Source organism: Chroicocephalus ridibundus, chromosome 3 (genome assembly GCF_963924245.1).
Source record: "Chroicocephalus ridibundus chromosome 3, bChrRid1.1, whole genome shotgun sequence".
NCBI lineage: Eukaryota > Metazoa > Chordata > Aves > Charadriiformes > Laridae > Chroicocephalus > Chroicocephalus ridibundus.
The window spans coordinates 25,644,979-25,666,214 of NC_086286.1; the positions used below are offsets into that span (position 1 = coordinate 25,644,979).

At 40.7% G+C, this 21,236-nt stretch overlaps 1 protein-coding gene across 1 annotated transcript in view; it reads right to left on the minus strand.

Moving 5' to 3' along the window:
* The window catches only part of KCTD3 (potassium channel tetramerization domain containing 3), a 29,790-nt gene extending 21,276 nt beyond the window's left edge, over positions 1-8,514 (minus strand). The window contains exons 1-6 of the mRNA XM_063328462.1: positions 8,052-8,514; positions 3,670-3,723; positions 2,198-2,243; positions 789-862; positions 297-355; positions 34-114 (exon numbers count right to left, since the gene is read on the minus strand). Of these exons, the coding sequence (XP_063184532.1) occupies positions 34-114; positions 297-355; positions 789-862; positions 2,198-2,243; positions 3,670-3,723; positions 8,052-8,125 (388 nt within the window). The 5' untranslated portion in view covers positions 8,126-8,514. The remainder of the gene's footprint in view (positions 1-33; positions 115-296; positions 356-788; positions 863-2,197; positions 2,244-3,669; positions 3,724-8,051) is intronic.
* Positions 8,515-21,236: the final 12,722 nt, after the last annotated feature.

Genomic DNA, 21,236 nt, shown 5'->3' on the forward strand with positions numbered 1-21,236 from the left:
GCAAGCAACATCAGACCATGAATACAAAAATACCTGGAGGAGGCAGATAGCCATGAAAAAGGACGCTGCCACAAGATGAGCGTTCCAGTTCTTCACATAGTAGCAATCTTCTCACTGAGGAGTAAAACCAGATACGACCACAGCTTTCACTTACTGGGAAACATTATTTCAAATAAACTTCTGTATCAGTAAGTTTGAAAATCTTCAGGGTCACAGCTGACCAGGACTTGTAAGTGGGTCATTACTATAGTAATAAATATGAGATGACCTCATATTTTAAAAAGAAAAGAAATTACCTAACGGAGTGATTCCATAGAATTCAGCTTCATGCCTGAGAACATTAATACTCACTCCCCTAGAGAAATAAAAAACAAAACAACAAAATACCTTCAATATAAATACTTGCATGTATCTAGATATTACACAATGTCAGTGTCAAGCTACCCGTTACAGAATTACCACCAAATGCATTTAATATGTTGATATCTGAGATTTCAAAGTGATCTTAATATTAATTATCTTTCATTAAAATAAGGATACAGGAAAAATAAAAAAATACATTCCCAAGAGTGGTTTAAATTACAAGAATCCACTAACAAAATATAATGCTACCATTTCTGCCTCCACCACACAATACACATTCTCTAGGCATGGCACCAGATCTACCAGGGAGCTGAGTCATATACTAGGCACCCAACTAGTTAAGTGAAACTGAACAATCTTCATTTGAAAAAGTTTTCTAATGCATCTGATCAAATTAATTTAATTAATTAATTAGAACTCCTTACCGTAAGTCTAACTCCTTTGTGCGAAGAAAATTTAAAATGGGTGCAAATGCTGCCGGATCTCGATCAATAAATATCTGCAAAGAAAAATCGCTGTACTTTTAGCATTATTATAGAGCAACTACCAATTAAAATGCTTTTTTACGCTGAGCATGGGAAAGAGGAGTTGAAGATGAGGCAGTCAGCAGAGAAACACAACCCAAAGTTTTTGGACTACTCCTTTCTCTCATTATTCTTCTACCATTCAACATTCTTAAAAGACATACATACAAACGCTGCTACAAACAGATGGCACTTAATAAATATATTATTTAAGTTCTAGAGTCTCCACAAAGGTCAACAGGTACACTCTATCATGTGTTCAGAATGCAGTAAATTAGTAAGACCAAGATAAGTTTAGACTTTTTTTAATTAAGTCAATTGCCATTACAACTACCTCTACACTTTACCAAAGGTAGCCATGTGCCTTACTCAACAACATTGCTGTAACTATAGCTTACCATTTAAGAATATCATATGCACAGACTGAAAAGGCCATTTTGCTATATTTATTTGCCAACAAGAGCTACATTTCCACGTCAGGATTACTCAACTACATACGTAATACCATCTAATGAAAATTACCCCTCCCTCTGCAATACAGGAATTAGCGGTTCTTTCTGTTTAAAAAAAGTACAGTTTCTGTCTCTCCATTGTCTGTACAATGCAGAATGAGCACAAAAATATGCACATCGTTCCCGTCTCACTTGTCTTGTAATAAAAATGAGAACCAAGCAATCCAGAGATGTCAACAATTTTCATGAAAGTTTGGAGACCATGACAAGTAATTACATGTGTGAGACCTTTATTCTGACCCAAAATATCTTTAAAACTTCACTAGACATAACAATTAATTAAATACTCACAGTCATTCTCCCACTCAATAGCATGAACAGTATTGCAACTAGGCTTTGAGATTGTAAGAAAGAGGGTAGTGTATTTTCTATAGAGCCTAACACAAGGAAAAGAAAATACATGGGGACGTTCTGAAATTATTTCAAAGTCCCATATTTTGCTCCTATTGAAATAAGTGACAAAACACGAACAAAAGGTCAAGTCCAATTGAAGATTACTCCTCACGGACACTGATGGTACTGTCAGCATTTTAAACGTAGGCTTCTGCAACACTAGTATTTGGGGTTATGTAATAAAATATGACAGAGAAAATACTGGAAAAAGCCAAAACAAGTTTTTAGAAACCTAGAAACGTGAATGCTTTTAATTCATTTGGCCATTTGTTTTCCACACTTTTAAGCATAGCTGGCTCAGGCAGTGTAACTCCCACTGGTACTCACAGTGAATACTCTTTAGGAGAGAATCTAACTAAAAGCATAACATTAAATTAATGATTTATCAGTAGATTTATTACTCACAGCACCAGTTTCGTCCTTCAGTGTTGATATTCTTCCACTCAGCAAACTGAAACACAGGAAATCTTCGTTAGATGTCCCCCAGAAACGTACTAACACAAATACAATATAGCAGCACTCTCCGTTTGCTCTATTTATGTATTGTAGACTGCATTTAGTAAAACTGTATAGCTGAGCAAAGAAAACTGCCTAGGTAAGGCAGAATGCTGGTGAGGGTGAAGTATCTCTCCTGAACAAAGGAGCAGTGTGTGCACTCCTGAGGAAAGGCTAAGGGCTGCATCATAAGGACCTTCAGATTCCCAAAGAAAACAGACGCAAGGCCTAGCCCAAAAGGATGGAAAAGTTTTCCCAGTCACCCAGAAGGTTCCACATTTTGTTACAATCTAGTAAATCAGTAAAAGCTGTTGAAGTAAAAAGAAAGCCTAAACAATCCATTCTGCAAGAACTTACTGAGCAAGAATGGGATGGATGAGTTTTTACATCATTTTACATCAAAGTTTCTCTCCCATCAGATCAAAGTACTTTTGCTCCAGATCAGTAGAAAACACAACACCAAAACCTTGTTTTACAGATACGAAGCAAACTAACTAATGTCAATGGTTTTATTTCAAGATTCCAGCCAAGTCTGGACGACAACTGCCTCTGAGACTTCCATGATATTCCAGGACAGCCTCCTTAGGTAGTACATTTAGTGTTGAGTTACTGGGGAATAGCAAGGGACTTCCTCCTCATCCCTTTCCTTCCTTGCCTCAAAGGTGACATTTCCCTGGCACTCCATTTATCTGAACATTTCAGTAAAACTGGAGCACGTAATGCTGTCTCTCTACGTCAGCTGCCAGGCTTCTATTGGGAAAGAAATCTAGAGTACAAAAACTAAACGTAAGGAAGCAAAACTGCCAGCCTTTAGGCCATCTTTTATTTGTTTGGGATTAACTGGGGTGGTAGAGATACAGCAACTAGCACACAAAATTACTAGGGCACAAACAGTAAGCAGCACAACCTACAGAAGTAGTAAGAGTTAGCAGAAGGATATTCAATAATTCAACAGCTCCTGTACCACAAGTTAAAACCCTCAAAACTTTGACTAAACTCAAGGTGCAGTAATAATTAAGAAAAAAAAAATTAAAGGCAGTGCTACCTTGTATGGTCAATAAGATGACACGTGGCAATATAGTAATAAAGTCAGTGGCATCTGCCTTTCCTGCAGACTTGGAGCGTTATTTCCACAACGCTCCATCTAAGAAGTGACAACTCTTCAGCACATATAAACAGCCATAGCATCATTCACAACAGAAGATGCCTTTTGGATAACAGCTTATTTCAAATTAATCTGTCCCATTGCTTGAGACAGGGAAAAAGCATTAAGGAATAAAGACACTATTTATGGCATAAATTAGGAACTGAGAACATATATAATTTTTTTTTTAATGACTGTTAATTTGTCTTTGTTTAATGTGATGATATATTGCAAATACCTGGAAAAAAATGAGTCTGGAATCCACATTAGTGTTTGTCTTGAAGTGCTGAACCTAGGAAACCAAAGTTACAAGTTTAGAATCAGATGTAAAATTGGAAAGAAGTCTGCTTTATAAAAATTATTTTATTTGTCCAACAAAGCTGATATCACATGGGTTCAGGAAGTTTGAGATCATTTAAACATGCACAAAGTCAAAGCGGTTGCAGATTCTTTGCACAGATTGTCCTTAAGCATGAAGCAGGACTGTCCATAAACCCCCAAAGTGTCATTCTTTATATGTTTGTAACACACAGTCCCAAACATTCTACATTTTCTGATTTGCATATTTTGTCAACATTAACGCTTGGAGAGAAAAAAAAAAAGAAAAACAAAAAAAAACCCACAAAACCAACACACAGAAAAAACAGACACACAAAAAGCAGTCTCTAAAATAAAAGTTTATCAACAGTGTGCTACGTTTCTCACTGAGTGCACGTTACTCAGGACTCAAAGGGTGCTACATTGTGCACTGCAAAAGACTACTATGAGCTTCAAGTTAATATTTTACAGTAACCTTAGTTATTTGCCATTTTGCTATTTGGGCTCTCCTAGTAGGGGCCAATACAGTTAAAAGAAAAAGTATTTACTCTGAATCATATTATGAAATAATACAAATTACAGTATTACTTATGATGCCAGAAAGTACTTTACATAATAAAAAACTATGAACTCTTATACATCTTCTGGTTTTGATTTAACACGAAGACAACTGGACTGGCAGCTTGGACAATGAGTTCATGCTTCCCCTCAGCTCTCTGACTGTACATGTCCTCTTACTCGTACTGTGACTAAGAAACCTCGGGTGACCCCTGCATTAGTGGAAATCAAAAAATGCATAAGAAAAATTCTATGGCAGCTTTCCATATAGTACAGGAATACATTACAAAATATTTTTGTAATTGAACGTAACTTATCTAGTTTTCACTTCCGGGGTTTTCCAGTTTTGGAGAAAAAAAAGATGTAAACAAAAAGCATTACTGTATACCCTCTAAGAGGCAGAAACACAAAGGCTATACAGAATTACTGTCCCGCATAAAACGTGAATTGTGTAGCTGCTCACTGCAAGCGTAACAATGACAAATCTGTTCTTAACAGAAAATCTACAGCATCAGCATTCTAAGAACAAACATGCACAAAATCTCTTATAAAAAAAATAAAGAAATTTAAAGAGAATCAAAGCAGTTTGCTATTTAAATGGAAAGTGACTTTTAAGTATATTTGCAGTTTGGCACAGCTTTTATCATCAGTAACATAGACCACTACCCTTCTCTACTTTAACAGTAAGGGATGATTCATTTAACTACATTACAGTATGTGCATAATAAAAAACAATGACTTACATTAATTTTATCCAACATTAATCCAGACACTGCTTGTAACTATGGGGATAGATGCAGCACCACCAGTCAGCCCTTTTAATGGTCTTCACAAGCTAAAGACTTTTATTGTCTGATACTTTAAATACTTCACAATTTTCAGTTATTTTGGCATTTTTAGAAAAAAAGAAAAGAAAAAGAACCAGAGGACTTGTGGTTTACCAGGCAGGCGTGTATAGGTAGAAAGATATGGAAAAAGCACTAGAACCACAGTTAACTGTCATTTTCTGCAACACTGAATGCTAAATTAATTCTGAAGTAATAAAGAAGGTGTAAAGTGACCATGAAGACATTCAGGATTTTTGAACAGATGTTTAAGGATTTAATAGTACTATCTTTTCAATACGCTACAGCACAATTTCTGACCTGGAAGCACGCTTGCATTTAGGCACATGAGTGACAGTCAGCTATTCAGACGTGTCAAGATTGAAGTTTTGGTGGTGTTTTGACCAGCTGGGTTCCACTCTAGTATTTCCAAAGTCAGCTAAAGAGCTTCATAGCAAAACACTTGGGACTAGAAGATGTTTCAGAAGAACAAACCACAGAATAAGGAGGACGGAAAAGAGAGACATCAACTGATTCCGTGTTCATCTCCTTGCAATTTTATCAGTGGGTTTAGAAAGCACAAGGATTTTCTGTTTGTGATTTAGCGCTATAGTACCAGTTTAGTAAGCACTATCTCACACTAACATATACTTTAGAACTTTTAATACATATACATTAATCTACCTAAACGAGACAGAACGCTCATTTCCAGGATACGGAAAGAAGCTTAGCTAGCAACATTTACAGGTGTCGGTGCATCTGCAGCTCCATGAAGCTAACATGCAGCAGTCAGACAGACATCATATGAGTAAAATTTGGCAAATCCAGTGCAATGTCCTCAAATACTCTTAAGCAGGTTGCAGCCTACAGCTATTTTAAAGAAAATAAAGGCAACTGGCAACAGACACATTAAGTGTCAGTTATAAAGCAACCATTTTCATAGTCAATTGCACTTGTTATCTTATAACCAGAGGGAGATAAAGGCCCAAGAGAATTCACTAAATTTGTTACAGTAATTTCTGTGAATGTTAACTCACAAGAGGCTTGTGCTCCCAACAAAAGAATCCACAAAAGCTGAGACACCATGAATTGTTGGAGCAACTGCCCACAACAGAGAGGCTCTGGCAGTCCCAGGGAGCAGGGGGAACCTTGTGTCAGAACACAGAAAGCTCAGGTCTCTGTTCTAGCTGCTCCAAAGTATAACTGCTGTCAGAGCAGAGCACTAATTTCCTCTTCTCATACAACTCTACTAACAAAACTAAGAGTTTCAGAGTAACAGGAACTAATCAAGAGGAGGAAACCTGTATTGTATCCCATGCTCCCCCATTTGCTGTCCAGATCATCCACTCCACTGTTAGCTTTGAGTCACCTGCCTTTGCAAGCTGAAAAACCTGGCTCAGATACATTTTTTCAAAGAATATGGGCACTATGAGGGAAGTTGAGCTTGCAAAAGTACCTCTTACACAGAGGTACTAACTATTGCACGTTGTCTTCCTGTTAAAAGGGAAATGTCCATGCACACATTTCCTACTCCTTACATCCAAATGATATCTGTTGACTAGAATCTAGACCTTCAACTAGAAATTAAATACATACGGTTGTTAGCTTGCCTTAGTCTTCATACTTCTCTGTGTAGGCAAGCCCTCTGAGGATGTGTATTTCTTCCCTGATTCACACCCTGTACATAATTCTCCATTCTCTCATAAGTAGGATTTATTTAAAATTATGAGACAGAAGGATATTTGTGATTATTCCACTTGTAATAAAAACCTAAAAGATGAACTGGCCTATAATTTCAGAGGCAGAGTTCGCTGAAGAACCTTATTCAATATAACACAAAATCTGGTCCAATCCAACATCTAAGTTATTCTGAAAGTATCACTATAGATGAGTTTTGCCTACGGATGTTACAAGCAGCTTCTCTGGGCCAAACCAGGTTCTTAATGTCTTACTCTACAAAGGAATTCTGTATCGATTTTTATGGCACCCACCTTTAAGAAAGACTGCAACATACAATTTAGTTAGGAGAACAAGTTCATCTTCTGGGTAACGCAAGAAAATTCTTAAAATAGTAGTAGTAGTTCATACTACTAATAGCTGTTTCCATTTTGTGCGCAGACTCAGGAAGACACATTACTTCAGTTTCCACTAGCTACGGTAATCTGAATGATTTCACGCCCGAGCATTTTGACAGGAACATTTGCACTATTTTATCACACAGATTCTGACCACAGCTGCCCCGCAATTCTCTCCCTCAGCCTGCCAAAATGTCCACATATGCCAACCTCCACACTTCCAGCGTACATTCAGACACAATACAATTCTTTATTCTGGCTGATAGCAGCAATATCATATCAGCCTTTTTAATACCTTAGTCCCTGAGGCTGCTGGCTGTTAGACAGACTGATTACTGGAAGCCCAAGGATGCGATAGCAAAGCAAAGCTCTCTGTCCTCCTCTCTCGAAGAGGCGGTATACCCAGGGAGTCCATAAAACACGTTCCTGAAGCACCTATCTATAATCCCCAGACACTGGAGGCAGACACCAGGCAGGACCGCCAGCACTTTCCGCATTAGGTACCCCTTACTCAGCGCCCCTGCAGTATGCCGGGAGCAGCTTTATTCAGTCCCCCTCCCCCGGAGGCAGCACCTCGTCCGGGACGCGGAGCCCCGACAGACGGGCGCCAGGCGAGTCGGCACCGCCACCCGCCCGGGGCCGGCGGGCTGCCGGGCCAGCCTGCCCCCGGGCACGGCGGGACACCGCCTCCCTTCGGGGAGACCCACGGGCATGGGCCGGCCGCCCAGAGCGCGGCTCCCCCCACCTCGGTCCCGTGCCCCCCGGTACGCGCCGGCCGCCAGCTGCAGCCCCACAGCGGCCCGCCAGCAGGGCCCGGCGCCTGTCCCCCTCCGCCCGCGGCTCACCTGGTGCCGCCCACGTTGAGCTGGATGATCTCCCCGCTCCCGGCGCCAGCGAAGCCTCCGCCGTTCCCCGCCATCTTCCCCGCCGCCTGCTCCGGCCGGCGCCCGCCGCCGCCTCCCGCCGCCGCCGCCGGAACCTCGGGGTCGAGGGAAGCAGCGGCGGGGCAAGGCGAAGGCGGCGGCGGGGAAGGGGGAGGCGGGGGATCGGCCAGCGGGCCCGCGCAGCCCTCTGCGGCGGGCAGGGCAGGGGCGGCGGCCGGCCGGCTGCGGCCCCGCGGACTCCCCGCCGCTCAGGCCCAGCCGGGCCGCGCCGCCTCCCCACTCCGAGCGGGGAACGCCATGGCAACGCGGCAGGCACCTGGAGGAGGGGGGCCGGCGCGGGCCAAAATGCCTCGAACGGTTCGCGGAGCGGCGCCGGCTGCGAAGCGGCGGGGACCCCCCGCCCGCTGCGGCGGCTGGGGCGGGGGCGTGGAGTGGGTCAACACCACCCCGGGGGAAGGGACGCGCCCGGAAGGGGCCGGGTGCGCTCGGCGGCTCCCGCGGCGGGGTCCCGCCTGCGAGGCGGGGCCGGGCCGGGCCGGGCAGGTGAGCGGGGCGGGGTGGGGCGGGGCGGCTGCTGTGGGCCCTTGTCACCCCGGGCGGCGGCCGGCCTGCTTCGGCTCGGCCTGTACTGTGAGGCAGGCGCTGCCAGCCCGCCCTGGGCGCGGCGTCACGGCTGGAGGAAAAGGAGCCAAGAAGGCGGAATTCTTGTCTTTTGTGTTTTTAGAGGAAGGGGGGAGCGATCTGTGCCGCCATGAGGCGGCAGCGACCCCAGCGTAAAATCAAGCCAGCGCTAGCGAGGCCCTGCGGGCCTTGCGTCTCCCTCGGCCCGCAGGGAGCCCGGGCCGCGGCGTCACATCTCCAGTAAAGGGCAGCGCCGTGACAGAGACACAGAAACACAAAATTCGTTGAAAACTCAAGGGGAAGGCAGCGGTGGCACCATGGTGTTTAAAGCCTGGGTTGCAGCCCACCCTTCCTAATCGGTTCTGCACTGATGAAAGGGGAAAAAATGGTAGGCACGACAGATCTGAGCCCACAGTGCAATTTGAGGAAGAAATCCACCACAGCAAGTGAAGGAAAATTGAGGAGGAAATAAATGACAATGCGGTTAGCAGAGGAAGTAATAAAACTGTGGTTTAAAATTGTGAGGGTAGGATTTAAGATTAATTCCTACACTCAAACAAGGAGAGGAATAAGCAAATATGAGCCTGATATTTTAATTAATTTTAAGCAAAATTTGCCTAGAGATTGAAAACACTGGGAGGACGCACACCGTGTTTAAACCTAATGTGTTTCTGTGAGGAAACCTGGATAGAGTTGAAGCATGCTCAAAAATTATATTTTGAAAATTCTGTAAGAGTTTTGTGACCAGTCAGGGAATAAACTGCTTGAAGTTAGCTGGCCACTTCCTCACCTGCATACCTTGGAAATTCAAGTTTTAGTCCTCTATTCGTATCATAGAGCCCAATTGACCAAAGCTATGGAGGTACCTTTGCTAGGCAGTAAAGTATTTTGGAGAAATGACTTTGCTATCACAAGGCCCTACCACTATCACAGAGAAACACACAGCCATGTTTGGCTTCTTGGGCTAATTGGCTAATGAGCACAATGTATTTAGCTTGGGCAAGGAGCCTACTAATACTACTGTAACGTGTTCTGAGTAAGTTAGTACAGACGCTTCTACGGTGTGTTTTGCCCTACAGCCTAAAGGGAAGGGAAAACTAAAAAGCAGCCAAATGTGTCACCAAGCCCTGGACGTTCATGCTTTCTGTATGCTTTGTAGACTGGCTGTAGTTCAGGCTTCTTCGGTTTAAGAAGAGCCCACTTTTGGATTTCTGCTAAGTTGTCTTCTCCTTCCCTGGAGCATATAATAGGAAATAAAAAATGTTCAGGTGTGGTATCAGGCAGAGAAGGAAATTGAACTTCCTTTCCTATGTCCTGGGGGAGTCCTCTAACTATTAAGGTATTGGATAAGAGAGTGGGAAGGGATATTTCTTTTCTTGTATTTGGAAGGAAGACTGACACTCCCTACTTCAACCCATCAGCTTTGAAAAGAAAAACTTAGGTCAGCGAGGGTTTGAGGCTGTGGATCATGCTTGGAAACCATACCCTTCGAACCTACCACAGAGGAAAGACTTTGCGTAGAAGACTTGCACCTATCCTCAGTGTTTCTTGTGAGACATTTTGAGTGGCCGCTCTTTAAGTCAGCTGACTGAAAGATCACTTTTCTGCATGCCTAATTCAATCATGTTTTATAAGGAATCTAGTAGCTTAGGTAGTCAAGGACTATAAATTGCACTGCGACTGGTCGCGTGTCTTAAAGACATGGCACTGTAAGCATTGCGCATATAAATGCTTCCGTGGCCCAACTTGCTTAGATCACTTTTGAAAAATATGTCTTAGGCTCCTAAATTGCGTTTGCCTTCCAGTGCCTAAACACCATTAAATTTGAGATTCACCTCTTCTTAAATAAAACATAAACACCATTGGCATTTGTCATTCGATTAATGAAACTCAATCCGGGAAGAAGCAATGCGAGAAAATCAGCTGTGCATCGATGCATTCTCTGACAGCTGCACTCCTCAAACACTTCCACTAGATGCCTCTATTGTTTTTAAAGTAAGCTTCCAGAAGGCAATTCCTTTTAGCCTAACCATTTAAGGCACATTCTCAAGACCATTTCTCTTGATGTTGCAATTAAAATACATTATTTGCAATCACTCCGAAAAAAAAATTCCAAGTCATTTCAAAGCACACATCACATCAGTGTTATACAATATTAATATACAAAGCAACTTTATGTTGCTAGTTTCTATGATCCTTTTATTAATTCATCAAAAAAAAAAAACCCACCTGTCAAAAAAGGGCCATGTGGCATTATGCGAAAAGTAGACATCAGAATTAAATATACATGCTTCTGAGCAGTGATTGTACAGTTTAGGAAACAAGGAGGCCCATGCAATCAATTATGGGCTATGTGGTGGTGCACACTGTAATTTGGTCTCTTTAATTGCAATAATTGAAGCTGAGAGTACAAGGAAGGGTTTCTTACACACTTTTTTCCACTTGGGTATGAGTACGGTTTTCTTGGGGAGGATCCTGCTTTCTGGCCAAGCAGCTAATTATTCCATTCAAAAGAAGGCAAATCCTGCTGTATAAATTGTATTCAGAGACACCTCCCAATCGCATCATTGCCCTTAAGCCACTTAAAATACAAGTCTAGCGAGGAATTGCTACTCTTTGCCACGTTTGCCAGGTACCTGTTTTGCTAAGTTATTACCTGAGAAACAATTTATCTCCCCAAGGAGCCAGAGGAAGTTAGGTAATAAATTCCTTCTCTGCCTCCTCAGCAGACCCATAGTGTGGGAGATTTTGCACCACCCTGGGCAGGCTCCTTTCCGACCACTTACACCAACGCTAAATGCAGTGCAGCAGCCCGTGCGACAGAACAGCGTGGCTGGACACCAATTCCTGAGATGTATTTTCAGCTGTTTATATAAAGCCCAAGTCAGACTTTTTTCTTCTTTTGTTTTTCGTAGCATCTGGTTTGGAAAACCAATTAAAAGTTTTGGAAGTGAATAAGCATTTAATTTTGGTGATGATATAATGTGTTATGTTATTATTGTCTCGGTTGCTATTTTAAAATAAAAGTCACTTTGCATATTTGAGTGGAGGGGGAGGCCCTCAGCAATTTTAAGTCCCCATCTTTTTTTTTAAACTATTTTCTCACAAAACGTGAGAACGTGGTGACAGGGATCTTGTCTCTCTATCTTTCTGTAAACTGTCATCTTGATTGCGGCTGTTATACAATAATAATGCCATATCAGACATTCTCTACCATCTGCTCTAAAGGGAGGAGCCTTGGAGTCTCACCAATGTAGTCACTCTGGGAAATGGTGCTATGAGTCACTAGGAACAATAGTTAGTGCATGCTCAGTTTTTCCCCAGCTTTGCTTACAAGGGTCCAAAGTTTGTAGGTATTCACTTAATAGCTGGAGTCCAGTAAAGAGGACTAGAATAACTTTAAATAGGCCACAGGGGAGAGAGGAAGCTCATGGGAGTAGGTGGAGTATGCATTTTTTCATTCCTGAGCGTACGGTTGTTGCTTGCGAACTGGGAAACAACCTTTCTTTTCAGCTCCAGATGCAGTGCTGCACAGTGGGCAGCTACCAGGGATGTTCCCTTTGCCCAGAGCAGCTCCGCCCCACAGCCAAATAAAAGGGATGTTGGCAGAAATTACTATAAAGGCCTTTTTAACCCCTTTTAAAATAGAATGGAAGGATGGAGACAATAGATCCAGGATTAGCTTCCTAGATGGGGAAGAAAGATTCTGCAACCTCCCGTAAAGAACTCTGTATCCAAGTCTGCTGAATCCCTGGAAAATTCTTAAAACCTTCATTTTCAGGAAATAAGTCTTAAAATCTTCATGTTCAACAAGTCCGGGGGAGAATATTGTTATGCTCCAGAATAGCATTTGTTCTCAGTTACCAAGTGTGGGACATCCGCTGATCCTGCTAGAGAGCACTACTGAGTTCTGCTCCCCAAAGGGCTGCCAGGACTGCATGCCACTCAACAGCTTTTCTTTCAGAATTACTGCAGTTAATTTTTTTCCCTGCTAAACTAAAAAAAAATTAAATAAATAAAATCTGCCAACTGTCTTTTTGAAAATTGCCTCCTCTTCCCAATATTCTAGACATATTTAATGTGCAAATAAGTGTTAAATTAATCACAACCTAATGATTTTGAGTGTATTCTGGCAGATCTGGGTATGACAAGAGACAGCTCAAGTACAGTAAATTTGTGTGTTATTTTACTAGTATATGCTGTGTCCACAGCGTGGGGCTATTTGCTAGTACATCTCTATTGTGAAAGGCTAGGCTTTTTCCTATTCAGGACAGTGGAAGAATGCCACTGCTGCAAGCTCCAGTTTGATTTGAAAATCCCTTGAGTTTGTGTGCAATGTGTGCATTTGTGTTCATCATTTAAGTCATGCAGCTAAAGTTGTCTACTCTTCCGTATTGAGTCAGATTCTGTTTATGAACTGGATGTAGCTAGTAATCAAATATCTTCCCTAAGACTGCAGTCTATCCTAGACTAACAGGGTTAGCTTGTACTAAGTTAGTACAGCTTCGTTTATGTTGGATTGCTGTGTAAGCAAGAACCACTGTATAGCAGGCTGAAGCCCAATAAATAGCTGTATATACTGTCAGGTATGAAATCAAAAAGGCACAGGTTGTAACATAGACATTTACCCGAAACATTAACTCATTTATGTCTTTCGTTCGTTTGTCAAGGACTGTTCATCGGTCTGGGTTTGTTTGTAAGAATGACAAAGAGGATTGAAGAGCATGCATATTAGAAAAAAACTTTCTTAAAGATAAGAACAAAACACAAATTCTGAAAGCAATCTGTGAAAACAATTTTATATACTCAATTATTTTGTTCTCTTTATGCTCCTTCTGACATATTTCAGCCCATCAGTGTTGATTATGCTCAAGCATTTTAGTGCTTGTTTTGTAGTTCCTTGTTTCGATTACCACAATTGAAGGGGCAGGGACAGAAACTTTGTATTCTGTATGTGAAGTCAACACTGGAACACCAAAAAGTTTTTTGACTTCTGTGAGTTGAAAGGACAGCTGTTATTTGGCCTGACCTTCAGTATAGTACCAGCAAGGTAACCCCACATAGCACCTTCTTCCTCAGTTTGATTCTAAGCATATGTTTGTAATACCAGGTCTGGATGTCTTTCTGAAAGGCTGAAGGACAGGCAGTGACAACGCATCAAATCCACTGCATAAGGAGGTGACCTGCCTAGCGTTTAGTTACCCATTCGTGGGTAAAAATTCATACCATCTCTGCCATGCAACCTTGTCTACATTCATTTTACAGCCACCTGTCTGCCTTCTAACGAAGAAATGTTGAAGTGTCTTCTTCAGATAGATATTTGCGGACTGATCTACTCAACTACTCTTTAAAAACCGACGTGTCATACCATACAACAGCACAAGGGGGCATGCTTTTTCAAAATACTTTCTGATTGACCGGTTTTCTATGCTGGCATTGGCTGCAGGATCAGAGATAGCTGATAATCCACATATCCATATGACTCCAAATTATATCTCAAATGAGCCCTGAAAACCATAGTAAGGGTGAGAAAGGATCAAAGCTCCTTCCAGCTCATTTTTTTCTAAAGATGTAAACAAACGTAACTTGTACACATACAGGAAATTACAGTTGTCTAAACTGGACAGTTAGCCAAACTGCAGCAATGACAGGAAACACAACAATGTCATATCTGAAGTCCTGATACTACTTACTTTTCTTTTAAGAGAACATGGAGTACTTGTCTGTATAAACAGCCAGGAGCAACTCACATTCCTAGGAGTCCTTCCAGTTTTCTCAACTGTATATTTATCAAATTGATGAGTAATTAAACCCATATATCTAGAATGCTCACCCATGAGCAAGTTGCCATGAACTTACCTTGCTTAATTTGCTGTAAAGAGTCCAAAATTGCTGTGTCCATTTTTATTCACTGATGTTTTGAAACATCCAGAGGGACCTTCAATAGGCTGGAGGAATGGGCTGACAGGAACCTCATGAAATCCAACAATGAGAACTGCAAAGTCCTGCAGCTGGGGAAGAACAAGCCCAGGCACTGGTATATGCTGGGGGCCACCTAGGTGGAAAGCAGCTTGGCAGAAAAGGCCCTGAGGGTCGTGGTGGACACCAAGTTGAACATGAGCCAACAATGTGCTTTTGCCACAAAGATGACTAATGGTATCCATTACTAATGGCCACACCTGGAGCACTGTGTCCAGTTCTGGGCTCTTCAGTACAAGAGAGACATGAAGCTCCTGGAAAGTCCAGCAAAGAACTACAAAGACGATTAAATGCGCCAGCAAAGAACTACAAAGATGATTAAGTGCGGAGTGGAGCACCTCTCTCACGAGGAAAGTCTCATGAGAGAGCTGGGGCTGTTTAGCCAAGTGAAGACTGAGGGGGGATCTTACAAATGTCTTGAAGGGAAGGTGCACAGAAGGTGGAGCGAGGCTCCTGTCCATGTGCCCACCAACAGGACCAGAGGCCATGGGCATGAACTAAAACACAGGAGATTCCCTCTGAACATCAGGAATCACTTTTTTTACTGTGGGGGTGACTAAACAGAGGCACAGGTTGCCCAGGGAGGTTGTGGAGTCTCCCTCTTTGGAGATACTGAAAAGCTGTCTGGACATGGCGCTGGGCAACCAGCTCTGAGTGGGCCTGCTTGAGCAGATGGATTGGACCAGCTGACCTCCAGAGGTCCCTTCCCACCTCAACCACTCTGTGATACTGTGAATGTGGCTGTATGTTTTAAGAATGGCTTTTGCTTTTCAAACCACAGAGAAACATAGTTTCACAGCTTCGTTTGGTGGCTGGTGGTTTTCCTTCTCATCCTCTCCAACAGCACACCTTCCTCACCCACATTTTAGATCCTTCGAGCTTAAATAGTAAGGTTTAAGTCATGTTTAATCTAGCAAAATCTTCCGTACAGCAAACTAGTGAATGTGCCTTTTCTGTAGCGGCCAATGCACGTACAGTATCTGTAATTTCATGTCACCAGATTCTGTTCCTTACAGGGTGCTGTTCTCCAGTTGTTTATCATATCACCTGTCTTCAGGCATTTATGCTGAAATTTCACAGGTTGTGTTTCTTCCTTAGGCTCTTCTTGGAAACTGAAAACACTGAAAACTGTTCTGGGTATTTAAAAATAGTAAGGAAAAATGTCATTGTAGAGAGGTTAAAAGTTTTTAATTTTACTTGAAATTTGTAAGCAAGACTTCAATTTTGACAAGACAACAGATATCTCCTTTTGGGGGAATATGGGGTTTGTCGGCAGTCTTCTGAATTAGTCACTGAAATTTGACCAAGCTATTAGTATCTGAAAGCCTCAAAAAGCTGAAAGCTGTTCAAAAGCAACCTAAACTTTGAAGCATAGTCTGAGAAGCGCCTCTTAGAATGATTTTCAAATGTATAAATGCCTTTAGCGTGCTATAATTGGACCAATATTTTTTTCTTATTTCAAAATTTTAAATAAATCTCCACCTATGAAATAGCTATCCCTTTCTTCCACCTGAAATAAAATATAATTAAAAGTCTTCCAGGGAGGCAACTCGGAAGCTGTGGTTAGGCCAGTACATGTGGGGAGAAAGAGCCTTGCCCCAGCTGCTGTGCAGCACAGCTGCTTCTTTCAAACTGGCCTGGGTTGTCCGTAAGCAGCAGAAAGACCTGGAGCCAGAGAGGCGGAGAGACAGACTTTCACAGGTCACCTGGAGGACTCTTGGCAATTTTACTTTTCCCTCATTTGTTCTCTCTAATTTCATCTTCATTGGTGATGATTTCTAATGGTGGGGTTTTGTTTGTTGTGTGATGTGATTTTTCCTGTCTCTCAAATCTTGGAGCTGTGTAGCAGAAACTTCTGGGTTTTTGGCATAGTTCACTAGCAGTATCTCAAACAACAAGAAAATTTTAAAATGCAAGATCCAATTCTAACAGTGTGTAAAGTAAAAGGCAACACTGCATTATTTTCACACCTTGCCGGAACCCTTTCTTCTTACCACAGAAGCAATTAATGTTGCATCACCTTTCTTTTTGTCTAACAGTCACAGTGCTTGACTCAGGAAAGGAAGGGTAATTGTCAGTTTTCTGTGTTACAATCACACACACACATGAAGTCTTATTGATGAAAAAATATTCCAATTTTGAATAAAACTTCTGAAATCTCTTGAGAGGCCAGAAATGAATAATAATGAAACCATTTATCACTTATTGAAGTGGACTAATTACAATGCAGGCTGCCAATATGTTTTCTCCTTCCGTATTTCTGGAAAAAAAGAAATCCCATTCTAGAAATGCTCAAAGATGAAAAAAATCTTCTATGTATTATATTTCAACTTTGCACAGCAGAACTACGACTTTGGTTCAAAAATTTAATAAACCATTATCTTAGCTAATAGTACTAGAGGGACAAAAAATACTAAGTATGGAGGATTTTTCATTACACAGAAGTCTCCAGCCGTGGTGCAAACAGAGACCATTACTGTCATTTCCCATTTATATCAATTAGCATTCTGTCCTTACCTTGCATACTGCTTTCCACCATGTCACCAGATATTGAAATAGAAATGTGAAAGATTTCCTTGGGGGGGAGGGGGAGTAATTTAGAGGAGATATTTGAGGGAATGGGATGTGAGAGAACAGTGGAAGTCACATTTTGGAGAGACCATAGCACATCATGTCGAAAGGTCTTTGAATTAATTCTGTATTTAAAAAAAAAATACCGAGTAAGGAAATCTTTCAGACTTCAGTGATAGTAATAAGAATACAAAAAAAAAAAAAAGCAGGTAGAAGAGAAGACAGGTGTTCTTATTTGTAGTCAATGAGCCAAGAAAATAGAAGAAAATGCATCTGAAATACAAGAATTAAGGACAGAAAGAAGAATTTTCATTTTTACTCAATGCAGTTTGCTTTTAAATAGGATCAGATGGGTACGTGCATAATGAAAATAATCATAGTTACACTACATGTTTATTACAAGCAAAATATCACCTTGTGGCACTAAGAAACGCATAATTTTGATGTTTAATAATTTTCTGCTGCAGGGTGTCTGAATTGTTCTATGTTGGTTTTGATGTTGGACATTGGAGAAGGAAGTCATTGGACTGGTTTAAAGGGGGCTGGCTTTCAAAGGGTGGGTACCTATTTCTGAAGTTTTCATGAAAAATATCTCCATCTGAAAATCCAAATATTAAGGCACGCAAATTAAGTAGTCAGTTTCAAAAATCATGACTGTAAAGTCCAATATCCTTTAACAGTCCCTTGAGTCAGAGTTAATAAAATTCTACCTATGGATTTTTTTGCACCCATGTTGGCAGGGAAATGCTATGTAATTACAGATTACATAGCTGATTGATGGTGACTTCATGAGTCACACAAAAGGATAATGAGCCATTTCTTTAATAAAAAGTATGTAATGAGTGGTGTTTCTACTTGTTCCTTTCTCATTTTAAATGGTTACTTTATCTTTAGAGCTCTGATTTCCTACATATCCAGAAAAATGTTTCATATATTAGACCATACATAACAATTTATGAATCATAGGCTTTTCTGATTTTCCTTAATTGTTAGTTTAATAACACAAGATGTGAAAGCCAGTCAACAGCATGTCAGAATTCCAGTAGAAGCTTACTGGGCATGGAATACCAGCAGTGCAGCTTGAGGCTTCTTCATAGAACTGTGTTACCTTAATGCAATTTAGTTGTCTATTCCCATTCAAATGGAATTCTCACCTCATATAGAAATGACTTAATTTTAAAATGCTGTAATGTAATAATATATAAATAAATAATATATAAGCTTTACCTAGTATCATCTGAATTTGTTTTGCTTTATCTCTTGCTTTCAGAATTCATACGATTATAAAATAAAAAAACTCATGTTTTCAAACAGCTGGGGATGAAGTTTCTGGTTTGTAAATCCACAAATTGATTAAATAAGCAGTCTGTTAATTTATTACGGTATTTCTCTAATCCCAGAAACATTATATTCTATTTTTAAAAAAGTTTTTTATATTTCTCTAGTTTTGCACCCCTGTGTTTCTCTATTTCCCCCTTGTTACCCTGTTTATCAGACCTCTCCACCTTGTACCCATCTGGTACCCTTCTCAGAAGGCTTTTGGCAACTAGCTCCAAACTGTTTAATTTACTTACATTTGCCAAACACAAATATTCAAGTTATTATTTCCAGTGGCTACCAGGTTGTGGTTCCAGAGAAAGAATCCAGTTTCCAGCTAATGAAATAGTCCTTTCTTTTCTATCCAGGATCACAGAGTTGAATTGAAAGCCTAAACTGAAGTGATACTGTTTAACGGACTTAATGCCACGATTATACTAGGCTCGCTTACTGCACACCACAGGTGCTTTAATAATTTTCAGGCCTCCCTTAAGACCACAACATCTTCTAGTAGCGCGTCCTGCTGATGACAATGGTCCTTGCCAGGTAACTGCCATAGTGACCACAATTAGACAACTAAAAAGTGTCTTCCTCACGCTTGGAACTTACTGGATGTCTTATGCCTGGAAGTGCAGCTACACTTTATCCTGCGTAAACTAAATATGCCTGGTTTTATTCTTCATGTGTAATTCCTGTGGGTCCTCCTTTTCTTTGAATTACATAATTTAGCAGCTTCAGAGGTGTTTTTTTTTCCTTTTTCAACTATGTCCAAGGAACTGAATACCAATGAGGGTACAGCTATATTAAGGGAGAACAGCACCAGAAAAGTTCATAGGCACTAGTATAATTTTCCTATTACTCACTTCTATTACAGCAACAAGAAATATGACAGTACAAACCCCCATATGATAAAGCATGGCTACTCCACAATACCTACAGTTTTACTTACGCTGCTTTACTTATACTTCTAAATGTAATGGAGAGGAAACCAGGGGGTGGGCATGGAGGGAAGAGGTTGTAGCCTTCTGTGCCACGCCGTGCGGCTCAGCTGGGATGGCAGAGACTGTGGCTCCTCACCCGCCCGCCCTCTGCTGCACCCAGGCCTCTGCTCACTTCTGGCAGTGGCGCCGCGTGCTCGGGCAGAGCGTGTCATGGGCTACCAACGCATGACAACTGGCATGCCACGTAACAGCATCGTGTGATAACAACAGCATGAAATGCTCTGACTAGCTTTCCTGTTCTGAGAGGAAAAGGGAAGTACTTTAATGTCAAATATTTCTATTGCCTGCTGCCTACAGAATGTGACCTAAGTGATGGAGAAATTCTTACTGACCTCTTTGCATTATGGTTTTCCTGTCCATGCAGAACTGAAGACATAATTCTTCACCCCAGGTGTGATAAGTGCATAAAGATTATGACTGACATATTCAGGTCGTTGACTTTTCTTCGTAATATATGCCATATAAATTTTGATATCGTTTTTTTCGCAATAGAAGTCTGAACTTGATGCATATTTGAAACATGTTATTTTAATTTCATTAAAAGCATTCTGTGATGATGAAGCAACTTACTGAAAATGCACAGCTATTTCTTATTGTGCTCAAGTCTCATAAGAAACTTAAAATTGGGAATTGTTTAAAAAAAAACAAAGCAGATCAATAACTTTAAAGAATTGTTAATGCAAGAAAATAATTTCTGGACCAAATAAAGAAATAGTAATATTTTTCATTACTGAATAAACTGCTTGAGGAAAAGTAAAAAATGCCTAGCAGTATTGAAATGATGTATACTAACATTGCTTGCACTAAATCTTCTAAATTTATAGCTGTAGTTTTTGATGCCATGAACAATATACTTGCTGTTTAAGAGCATACTCTGTTAGGAATAAAAAGGATATATACATAAAAGCAAAAATGATGCTCACTTTATACCAGTGAAAACATAAACCCATTTTGAATGGACAGACTGTAGCATGAAAGTAGGCAGCATTTATTATCCATCTGAATGATACGGGGAGAGTGATTAAATATTCAACTGAAAGCCAGATGCCACTGTGGTGCAGTTTTTTGGTCTTTGGTTGTTTGGTTTCTTTTATGTCCCTAGAAAAAGCAAATCTAATGGAAAGAAAAAGCTGTGCAAAATTTGAATGCACTTTTTGGAAGTCTGGAAAACAAAAGAATTTAAGTCGTGAGGGTGATAAAAGAGGATATGGGGGTTGAGTTCACTTTTCTTTAATCGCCTTAGTTACATTGAAAGTAGCCAAAGGCTGAATGACATCTTTGCTTAACTTCTGTCCTGATTCTCAGGGGCTTTGGGTATTGGTCTATAACATTAACTGCATCTTTTTTAATGTACTTCACTCTAAATAATTAATTATTAATGCTTTTTTTTCCTTCTTTTAAAAAAGGAGAAAATGTCTCCATTAAGGCATTGTATAAGACTGTAAACAAAATTATTTCTTGTTGCATTTCCAAAAGAACTGCATACGTTCTAGCTAAATTGTATTCTAAACCTACTTTTCAGACATTTATCCTGTTTATCTTACAGAATAAAACTAACAAATCATAAAGCTATTTCGCATAGTTTAAAAGGGGTTATTTGCTACTGTTTATTTGGCATGTCATATCATTTTTCCTAAAAAAAAAAATAAATGTAAAA